This window comes from Agrilus planipennis, unplaced genomic scaffold, assembly GCF_000699045.2.
Source record: "Agrilus planipennis isolate EAB-ADULT unplaced genomic scaffold, Apla_2.0 scaffold343, whole genome shotgun sequence".
Lineage (NCBI taxonomy): Eukaryota > Metazoa > Arthropoda > Insecta > Coleoptera > Buprestidae > Agrilus > Agrilus planipennis.
The window spans coordinates 175,774-187,907 of record NW_020439179.1 but is presented as its reverse complement, the minus strand read 5'-3'; the positions used below and the strand labels follow the sequence as shown (position 1 = coordinate 187,907).

Here is a 12,134-nt window from a genome sequence, read left to right as displayed (position 1 = left end):
TGAAAGATTATCTGTGGAATATTACTGCCTCAGCATTTGCCTAAGTGATCCAAGGAAACCACAGAAAAACTTGGACCAAGGCAGACGGACCCGGAATCGAACCGGCGTCCTCCCGAATGCTAAACAATGGTCTAAACCTCTTGGCCATGCCGCTCGGTACGCTGCTATTAAAGTCCTTGGTCACATCTTATATCTAGAACTTAAAACTAGGAACAAATGTCAAGGGTGTGGCGAATGTCACCGTTGGTGATTAACCCTTTAAAACCACTCTGTGGAGACGTACAAGGCGGGGCTTTGAAACTCAAAAATATTGAAAGAGGGATGTTTACAATCTGTAAAAAATCTACATCAAAAAATCAACAAACGGCTCTTTCTAAACGGTAAACTCATAAAATAAACACCCTATAATAAAATGAAACTGTATTAGGGATCGTAAAGGATCCTTTCTAAACCGTTACCTCCATAAACTAGTTAACTGATTTATCTACCCATCCTCGAAGGGTCTACTCTCAAATAAACACAACGCCGCCTTGTAGCTTTGCAAAGTATTTTAAAAACTGCATGCAGGAACTTTATGACCTGCATCAAAAAGAACGGTCTTAACAACTAGCATAAGACATTACATCGAGAACAGTAGTATAACCTATTGTGGCATAACGACATAACACTACAATGGAGGTATTCTTTTTTTTATAACTTATTTATACAAATGAGAATGTATGCATACCTTTAAACCGACACATGGAACATACGTGTTCCATAACCAACCTTGCCTTCTAGGAACTTTAAATCCAGGCATGCAGCAAAATTGATGCCCAATTTTAACACCGGGATAGCGATCGCTAATTGCGTCCGGCTTCTTTTTCAGTTTTTTTGGTTTTTTCTCCGTCAAATTAGTGGTATTCTTTTTCTTGTTACTTTCACTGTTTCTATTTTTATCAGACCGAATGGTTTCATCACCTTGTCCAGATTTGGTCATTTCCTCTCGAGACTTTCTGAGAGCTTTATTACTAGATGGCATGTTGTCACCAGCGGCTGCTGGAACGGAACCTTTACATTCTGTACATCTAGCACTACCATCAGCTGCAGCACAAGTAGCGGAGTCGCAGACGTTGGCGTTATCTGACTGTGGTTTGTAGCCCATACATTCAGGACATATTGGATAACCAGGAGGACAAGGAGGCGGAGGAGGGCACGGTTGCGGGCAGGGACTACATGATTCTTCGCATGTTCCACAGGCTCCCTTGCATGGAGAACACGAGGGTGGTGGCGGACAAGGAGGAGGGCATGGTACGAAAATCTTACCGCAACAACAACAAATAGGTAATATGTACGGGCAACATGGATCATCACAAACAAAGGATCCCGCATTTTGTTCTTGTAAAGATTCATTGAATGAGCCACATTTGTTAACATTAGATTGAATTTTCCCTTTGTTCTCGTTGTTTATGTTCTGCGTTGAAGGCGCACAATTGCTGTTATTATTTAATGTTTTATTAGAGCAGGGGCAGCCCGTTGGCGTATTTACTTTTGCAATACTAGACGGACAGTTTGAACAATTCGTACGGACACCAGCAGTAGATACTCCTTCTGAACACGAAGGAGGTCCATTTGAATTTTTAAATTGACATTCTGGATTGTCACATGTTTGAATGAAACATTCGTCGGAAGGTACTCCGGGACAACCTGGATTTCCAGGAACGTTAGGCTTTCTGCTGCTAGCATTCGGACATACAGGGTTAGAGCAAGCAGCTGGCTTTTTTTGTTTGTTAAGAACACAACTTGGGTTGCTACATGCGGACAATTCTTCATCGCCGTAAGGACATGGTTTTCGTTTTTGGAAAGGACATTTTGGATTTCCACAAGATCTTGGAGGAGCATAAGGACAATTTTTACTGCCACATAATCCTTCTCTAGGTATACGAGGAGGCTCTTTTGGTTTATAAGGGCAGTTTACATTTTTACATTGTCCTTTCTTTGGCAATGGATCTGGACACTCCCAGTGAATAGGCTCGAGAGGAGGTGCCAGCGGAAATGGACATTGAGGTGACCCACAGCTTTTTACCATTTCGGAATCCATTAGCTGCAGTTCCATAAGTGCATCATAATCTAATTCATTTTCTTGTCGTAACTTTGTATACGGACATGTTGCAGAACCACAGGCTGCTGTACTTTCAGGTACACAAACATTGTCTTCTTTTGGGGCTGCGCAAACTTGTTTACAGCTTTCTTTAGCTACATTTGCATTAAAACGACAAGTTGCTTTACCGCAGGGACCTAAAGCCTCTTTAAAAGCCGTTACAACGTCGTCCATTTGTTGCATTAATGTTTTACAGGCTGCAATTGGTTCTGCGACTCTTGCAATTGTGTCACTAATAGGTGCACCACCTTTTAATCTCAGAGGTATTGAGTAATACATGTTTCCCCCTTGTAATTTTAACAAATCATCACTCAATTTACAACTACCACTGAACGTTTTACTTTCTTTATATTCATTTAATTCATCATGTGAATCCACATTCGTGAGGAGTCCATAAGGGCCGTAACATTTAAATACGCCGTAAGTTTGACTGATTCCATACTTTAATGGTACATCCACTTTACCGGTGAGACAACCTATACCGTTAGTAGTAGCCAGAGGACCTATGCCATATTCCTTAAACTTTCTCACTGCTGGGCAGTCAGGGTTTTTACAAAGTAGTTTTTCCAACGATTCGGTTGTACGTGTACAAGGTTCGTTTTCATCCTTTTGTAAATCAAACCGTTTTTCCGTAATTATAAGGTTTTTACCTTCATCGTCGCTTTTTAATTTGATGACATTTGCATCTGGAGTCTCGTTGAAGAACATATTTGGTGCTATACTTGCTGTATCGTTCAGGTCAGATTCGTATAGAGACTGCCAAGCTTTTTCGTCACCTTCATCTGCGCCTCCCGGAGTATATAAAGGCACGACTGGTACAGTCTCTGAGAAGACGTCAATCCCACATCTAATAATAACAAAACAAGTTAATACGTATTTAGTCTAACTGTAAATAATGAAATAGTAAAAGTACTTTTTAGTGTTTTTCCATTAAATTAAATAAAAACTATGTGTAGTATTGATGTGCTTAAAAATCTTATATGTTGGTCTTTCTCTCAAAAAGCATCCACAAAAGAAAATTATTAACTGCAAATCGAAATAAAGGATTGTCTGAGAGATTATATTGCGAAACAGGTCTTCTCTGTATAACTTATAACAAATATATGTATATAGGGTGTCCCAGTTATAATAATTAATATTTATACCACAGATTCCTACAGACATTTGGAACATAAAATGTTATAACAGTTCTGACTTTTGAAACAAAATAAAAAATTATAAAATTATAGCAGTTTTGATGCCGACCCTGCACAATCGCAAATTAATTACGATTCCAGCTGATCGTAGAAAGATTCACCTTTAGTAGGTCGGAATCAGCTGCTTTTTGGGGTAATGTTATTGTTTATATTTGGTATTAAGTTGCGGATCATCCGAAGAAATTGCACTCGCGTTAAGGTCTATTAGATGACTGAACATGTTAGAAAAACTACGTACCTATCACAATCGGAAATCACATAATCGTAAACTGAAATGGACCAAATGTAGCCCATAACGTCGAGTATTATGTTATTTTAAATAGAAAAGAAATTTTAACAACTGCGGAATAGTTAGAAGCGGTGCACAAACAACCCTCACCACCCAGCGTTTGGTAAAGTTTTGTAACATAACGTACTAGTGTACGAAAACAAATGTATGTGTTATGGTTGTAAAAGTTGAGACAAGATGCAGACCTACTTTGACCATTCACATGGGTTAAACGTTAGTTTTGCCTGGCAGGGCTCATTAACCCCACGTGAGGTAATACAAGGAAGTGTCCAGAAGGACTAAGTTGGTTATTTTGTTTTCATTAAATGTAAAAACTAAATATTGATATATCCTCTAATAATTAAACTGCTGGAAGTGACTCGAAAAAAAGACACATAATGTTGTAGATTCTAACAGGTTGTTCAGTTCGCTTTGGATTGTTGTAGAATTTACTTGTTTGTTAGTGTTAGTTTATTTAATTAGGGGTCATTTCATTATAGTAGGTTTCTCATTCAACCGTCAGTTGGTGGTGAATTACAATACCAATGCCTATGGTATAATTTGAAACGTCGCTGTCATCAGTGTTGCATTGAAGCGAATGGCGGACAATTTAAACATATTTTTTATAAAAGGTAAGCAACATTTCTAACTACCATATTTCAATTCTAATTAGTAATTATCATCTCAAGCCTTGCTTAAAATCACAACTAAATAGAGGGTTCGATAGCCTGGATTGATAGCTGTGGTCCAGAATTGGTTCTCCTCCGGCAAGTCCATGGATGTCGCACACACTTATATACTAACTAGTCTGACGTTCTTTTACACATACTAATAGAACATGTTTCCTTCTGGTACAGAATTCAGCGTCACCAGTCTATCCAGTATATGTAGATGAGACGGAGCTGCCTCGTCTCACCAGCTGCTATGATTGACTTCCTCGGGGAACGTAGCGTCAGATAAAATAGACTACTCAATCGCGCATTCACTGAACGAAGAAAATTAATTCTGGACCACGGTCATCAAGCCCGAATGTCAAGCCCCCTTCAAATAACGTCGGATATGAAAATCTTAACCATTCCATTAGATAAAATGAATTTTAAACTATTGTGACCTTTCGAAGATAAGCGTGCAATGAGTTCATTATTAACCATAAATACAAACAGAGATATTAATTCCGATTTTAACTATCCATTATGATGAAAAGAAGTTGAGAAAAAATGTCGGATCTACTAAAAGCCAGAATACCGACATACATCAGTTTATTTATATGTATTCCCAATTGCATTTACTAAGAAAGATTCTAGTGCTGAGCACACATTATTATTGCCTCAAGAGGCCTTCAGTGGGTCGTTATTTTGCAAATGAAAGCAGAGCTTGTGTCAAAGATTCCAGTATTACGGATATTACAGAAAAGAGAGTACTAAAAAAGATGAAATATAGAAGAAGAAGGAGGGGAGGGAGGAGGGAGGTGAGTGGGGAGAATGTATAGAGAAGACTGAAATTCCGTAGACACACACTCAAGAATCGAAAAGAACAGAAGGCAAAACCAAAGGAAGAGAATTACTTCTCTCCCGGTAAGAATACCGACGGAGTCGTTTCTTGAAGCACTAATAAGAACGTGAGGTTCTGCTTCTTTATTTTAATTTAGTGTTAAAAAAATTGTTTTATTGTTATAACCAACCATAAATTCCTATTTAGGTCACTGGTACAAACTTGATACATCTAAATTATTTATGTAAAACTGCAGGCTAACACCTACTTATATAGTGGCTTAGTAGATCAATTAGCGACCGTTTAAATAGCGTATCTAAAAAATGATAATAGGTGGATCAAATCAAAGATCATGAAGAAACAAATAATAGGGGATGATGAGGCAGCTTGTATGTCTTCACTCACCCTGTGATAGTTTTTTGTCACTTTCTACGTTCCCCAATTATATAATCAGGTAGACTAATATTATTATATTATTCAATTATTTATTGATTATGATTATTAGCTTCATGAATTTGTTAGATAAATTATTGACTAAGTTATTCTAAATTACATATAGCTTATATTATTAGGTTATAGTAATTATATTTTTATGTAAATATATATAATTTCGTTGCTATATGACATTATAGAAAACGAATTAATGTTTTTCCAACAAATAGACAAAATATACGTGAGCAGCTTCCGCTTCTTTGAGCATCGCTGTTGTCTGATAGTGGCGCGACTCAAGGTCAATAGCCAAGATTATTCATCTTTCCCATCTTTTGTTGAAGATGTTGCATCGTTTCACTATTTCGATAACCTTTCTGCCCGCCCACCAACATTAACGGCTGGTGGGAATGAAACACCCAAAAAAAATTTTTTTTTTTCGAGTTAGTACCGAGCGGCGTGGCATAGAAGTTTAGATCATTGCTTAAGCATTCGGGAGGACGCCGGATCAATTCCGGGTCAGTCTGCCTCAGTCCTAGTTTTTCTGTGGTTTCCTTGGATCACTTAGACAAATGTAGGGACAGTAATATTCCACAGATAATCTTTCATTCTCTTCTGTCTTCATTTCGTCCGTCTCATCTTTCTCTGGTCTATACCATTGCTTAGCATTCGGGAGGTCGCCGGTTCGATTCCGGGTCTGTCTGCCTCGGTCCAAGTTTTTCTGTGGTTTCCTTGGATCACTTAGGCAAATACCTGGGACAGTAATATTCCACAACTAATCTTTCGTTCTCTTTTGTCTTCATTTCGTGCGTTTCATCTTTCTCACCCGAACCACCACCCATCCATTCCCACGATTCCTTAAAGGAGGCTGGAAGGGGCCTTTCGCTCTACCTGCCGGCGTAGACCGGTGGGACTGCCCGCCCACCAGCATTAGTGGCTGGCGAGAATGAAACGCCCAAAAGTTTTTCTGTCGGATTAGTTAGTACGAGTCAGAGAGTTCGGGGCGATAAAAAGAGAATAAACAGCGAAGAAGTGATAAAGTGGTGAATTGTTAACTAATTGATGATAGAAATCTTATTTGGACAGTAAATTGTTAAATAATAGTAATGGTAGTGTGAGAAGGAATTTAAATACGTGACAATATTCTGCAATAATAAATTCTGATTTAAAAGTAGAAACATTTTTGTATGGCTGCAAAATGCAAATACTCTAAAATTACGTCCAATTTAGAGACTCCCTTTAACTTTAATAATGTACCTAGCTGAAGTAAAAAACCTATTATTTAATAATTAAATAATTTAAATGCAATGGAAAACTAAAATTACATACATCAATCAAAGTTAGATATCGTTATTCGAACGTTATCATGATTTTAGCTTCTATCCTTCAGATAATAAGTCCACATGTTTATAAACACTCGACACATTTTTGATCTACTTATATTACTCCACCAAGGTATAGAAAAACTTATTTGTATTTCTTTGCTGATCGAAACTATAACGGAAGAAAATGATATGTGCTTTAACTAGTTTACGAAATCTACATTAAATCGTTTTTAGATAATAGAGCTGGAAATATTTTTGAAGCTGCTTATAATAATGCTTGTTTAATAAATTATGCTTTTGCTTTAATGAAAAAGTAGGGAAAGAGCGAATGTAAAGATAGGGGACGAAAAATTTGAAGAAGTGGCTGATTTTAACTATCTAGGATCAGATAAGTCAGAATGGAAGGAGTAGTAGAGATATAAAGCAGAGGATAGCGCAGGGTCGATTCGAATTCAAAAAACAGAAGTCACTTATATAATCGCGAACGGTTTATAAATTCGAAAAATGTTGCTAAAGGTGTACGTTTGGAACTCGGCGCTGTACGGGAGCGAAACGTGGACCATGGGCGCTGCGGAAAAGAAAAGGTTAGCAGCGTTCGAAATGTAGTGTTATAAGCGAATGATGAGGATACCGTGGATAGAGAAGGTTACAAATGAAGAGGTATTAGAAAAAATAAGAGAACAGAGGACTCCATGGAAGTCAATAAGAAATAGGCGAGACTGGTTGGTAGGACACCTTTTCAAGTATGAAGATCTAGTCAGAGACGTACTAAAGGCAGAAACGAGAGTTAGGAGGGGTAGAGATAAACCTAGATTAGATTCCTGTTCGCAAATAGTTAAGGATGTAGGATGCTCTAGTTTTAGGGAAATGCGAAGATTAGCTCAGGATTGGAAGGTGAAGGTGCATGTCCAACCAGACTTAGGACTGATGACCTTATGATGATGATTTTATAATATCCAGCATAATGTCAACTGTAAAAGCGATTGCACATATAAGTTCTACATTTAAAGTTGACCGCCTTATGGTTTCTTCAAATGCGATGTCCCAATGTCCAGATGGTAGTCTTTTTCAAATTCCATGTTCCACATTAATTTATAAAACAGATCACCTTCATCGATTCAAAAATACTCGGGCCATTGTTTTAGAATGCACGTTTTAATACTTTTTATGTAAAAAAGTCCACTAGATCCTTACGGAAAATTACCCTCTGTCTAATTCTTCGAAACTTTAGATTTTGGTTGTTCTAAACGACATAAATGTCTCATTGGGCGTTATGAAATATGTTCTCCTAATCAATACGTATTGAATACGTTGAAGTATACATTGTAACGTTTTTTTCTTCGTCCGAAAAATATCTGCCGAATGGACAGAAGTAATATATGATTGTAGTGGTAAACTCTTGATGTCTCTAGTACACACGCCAACCAAAGCAACTGATCACACTGATACTTTTGACCCATTGACGCATCAACTTCAGCTACATTGCTTACCTACTGACATTCGAACAGTCCTGGTAATTAATGACGGTGAAAATTTAGAGACTTTAGCTAAGGTTGCAGACCGTATAATGGATACTCGAGGTTCATTCGTCATGTCAACAGCGACTACAGTAGATCGCATCAATTCTCCTAATGAAATTCATAAAGATTTAGAGAAAAAGATTGATGAAACTCAAGAAATGTTGTCCGCTTGTTTTCGAGGACTCAAAGCTGTAAATGATCAAAAAATTCAATTCTCACAACAGCTGCAACAAATATCTCAAGGTCAACTTCAAGTTTTTCCACAGTTTCCACAATTTTAACAACAACAGTTCGTTCAAGCACAACAACAATTCAGAAGCAGTTCAAAAACAAGAAATCGAAGTCATAATGATCAAGGCGTCTGTTATTATCGCCAGAAATTTGGAAATGCAGCTAAATTTTGTACCACCCCATACAATTTCGACAGAAATTCAAGAAATCAGGAAACTAAATTCGCTGGCATCAGTTGGAGCTGTTGGTGACAGCGGTAATCTACCACCTAAAGAGCTCCGTCTCCATATTTATGATAGAAACACCAATCAAAAATTTTTGATAGACTCAGGCTCTGTTGTATCAATAGTCCCTTCAAGTCTTTTCCGAACAAATGAGCTTTGAAATGATTTAACACTTTTTGCAGCTAATTCTACCAAAATTAATACATTTGGGACAAAAACTCTTAATCTTGAACTCAGTCTACGATGAAATTTCTCATGGTCCTTTATCAGTGCTGACATTTCATTTGCAATAATTGGAGCTGATTTCCTATCTCGTTATGGACTTCATATAGATTTACAAAATAAAAATCTCATAGATACCATAACCAAACTTACGACGTCATGCGCACAGAATCATATCAACTGGACTGCCAATTACAGAAAGGACTCGAAAATTATCTGAAGAAAAGGCGACTGCAACAAAATCCGAAATTAACAAGTAACTTGACAGTGGTGAACTAAACACAACTTCACTCAAACTTCAGCAGTTTGAAATAGAAGGTGTTAAAATTTATTGTAACATTACAAAGAACATTCTTTGTCCTTACATTCCAAGATCTATTAAGAAAACTGCATTCAACGTAGTTCACGGTCTCTCTCTCATCCTAGCAAAAGAAGCAACATCTCGCACACTTCGTGAAAAATATTGCCCTTCAGTGGTTTCGTGAATGCTTGCCTTGTTAGAGGGCAAAAACCCATTGGCATAATTAGCTCAGGCCTAATGCTATTGAAGTCCCAGATAGTTGCTTCAATCATATTCATTTTGATATTATGTTTGTTCCTAATGTTGACGAATACCAATATTGTCTAACCATCATCGATCGTTTTTCAAGATAGCCCGTCGCGGTTCTTCTGAAGGACATCAATGCTGACACTATTACGACGGCATTATTCGATCACTGGGTAACTCATTATGGAACACCAGTTAACATAACCTCCGATCAAAGATCTCAAGTTGAATCAGAGCTTTTCCAGGCAATAGCAAGATTCATAGGTGCTAAAACAGATCGTACTACTCCTTGGCATCCCTTCTAATAAGATAGTAGAGAGATGGCACAGAACACAGAACCTGAACCATGGACCAAAATACTTTCAACAATTTTGTTAAGAGTGAGAACCAGTTACATAGAATATCTTAAAGCTACACCAGCCGAGATGTTATATGGCACCACCCTTCGTATCATTGTAAAATGATGTAAGCATATATACCTGCACTAATAACGTTTTTACCGGTTTCGAGTTTAATTTAACCATAACTATCCTATCGATTTTTTTTACATTGCCCTACTTTTCTACGCATTACAATTCCTACCCCCGAATTACCTTCCACCGATCCAGCTTCGGGCCAACGGACTGTACTAATGCTTATTATATTTAAATTCCAGTACCTATCGAAAATATTAAGGAAAACTCTTGTCCATCGTGACCCATTTAAATGAGCGTTAACTCCCATAGAAACTTTCCGTCAAGACTCACCCTTTGGATTTTTGCAGCATGTTTAGCAAACAGCCTGTGTAGTATACAATGTAGGAATATTTGAACGAAATAGGCTACAATTGCAAAACCTAATCCAACCACACAAACGCTACTGCGTTTTCAATTCCATTAAACATACCACGGGTATTAATAAAAGCTGGTCAAAATGTGATAGATAAATCACTTAGACTTGATTTGTTGGTTATTATTAATAATGACCAGTATTTATTACAATAACAATAATTCTCAATTTATTAGACTGTCCCTAACATATGCTGCTGAATTTTCCTCGTTGAAGCAGTAATAACTTTAATAATAAAATCCGCAATGTTTTAAATAATTATGAATTTTCTATTTTTTTGTTACTTACTTACTTTTGAACAATGAAAGTTGCCTTCTCATCTTGGCTTTTAAATAAAAACTTTGTACGAGAACTTTTCGTATCTTTATCCATTATTTTTCTTATGTCGCGCTCGATACACTTGTGTAAGCAAAAAAGTCGAACTGTTATATCAATTGATCCCATAAAATCTTCACCATTATTCAAAAAAAAATCGTAACTATCGGTCGTTGCTGCTGGAATTATGGTTTCGTCGTCACTTAAGCCATGAAGTGCGACAATTTTTATAAAATTATCTTTCCAAGGGATTGAAACTGACCCAAGAATATATTCTTTCATGTAAATTTTTATGCTTAGAGGACATGTTCTCAATTTGTAGAGCAGATCTTGACATTTTCCAAAGAAGAGTACTGTCTCTCCACATCCAAAGCTGTAGAATCTTTCACCTACGCATAAATGATAGATATACATTATATATATACAGGGTGCTTCAAAAAAATGTATACACACTGAACTTCCATAGAAAATTTATTTACCGTTCTACAAAGTTAAATTTCAGGAAAATAGAAAGCTGAAAGTCCAATGTAAATGAAACATAAATAACAAATGTTAATACTGTTCAAATTGGTGACCTACAGCATCAATACAATTCTGAGTACGAGTCACCACAGATTCTGTACATCGTATCAAAACGTGATACGTGAACCGGGATTTATGGGTAGCATCATTTGGTCGGATGAAGCCCAATTCAAACTTAATGGAACTGTCAATAGGCACAATTGTGTTTACTGGGGTGAAGAAAATCCTCACATTACAATTGAAAAAGCTGTAAATTTGCCTGGTGTAAATGTGTGGTGCGGTTTGTCTTCAAGGGGACTCATTGGACCTTTTCGATTTGAAGGCACTGTAACTGGTATTAATTACCTAACAATGCTTGCTGATTCCATATTTCCTGCCATTCGTGCATTATACGGTAATGATGATTTTTATTTTCAACAAGATGGTGCTCCGCCGCACTATCACAGGGACGTACGAGCTTACCTGGATCAAAATTTGTCGGGCCAGTGGATAGGACGCAGGGGGCCAATCGAGTTTCCAGCACGCTCTCCAGACCTTACACCACTGGATTTCTTCTTGTGGGGCACAGTAAAAGATGAGGTGTACAAACGTAAACCACGTAACCTAGACATTCTTTGGAATGAGATTCAAGCAGTGTGTAGAGAAATCTCATTGGACGTTTTGATACGATGTACAGAATCTGTGGTGACTCGTACTCAGAATTGTATTGATGCTGTAGGTCACCAATTTGAACAGTATTAACATTTGTTATTTATGTTTCATTTACATTGGACTTTCAGCTTTCTATTTTCCTGAAATTTAACTTTGTAGAACGGTAAATAAATTTTCTATGGAAGTTCAAAGTGTGTATACATTTTTTTGAAGCACCCTGTATAT

The 12,134-nt window shown here is 37.2% G+C and overlaps 1 protein-coding gene across 1 annotated transcript in view; it reads right to left on the bottom strand.

Annotated features, from left to right (window-relative positions):
• Positions 1-643: 643 nt before the first annotated feature.
• Positions 644-12,134, bottom strand: part of LOC108742638 — a 13,276-nt gene continuing 1,785 nt past the window's right edge. Inside the window, exons 2-4 of the mRNA XM_018477911.2 lie at positions 10,714-11,125; positions 728-2,987; positions 644-667 (exon numbers count right to left, since the gene is read on the bottom strand). Of these exons, the coding sequence (XP_018333413.2) occupies positions 644-667; positions 728-2,987; positions 10,714-11,125 (2,696 nt within the window). The remainder of the gene's footprint in view (positions 668-727; positions 2,988-10,713; positions 11,126-12,134) is intronic.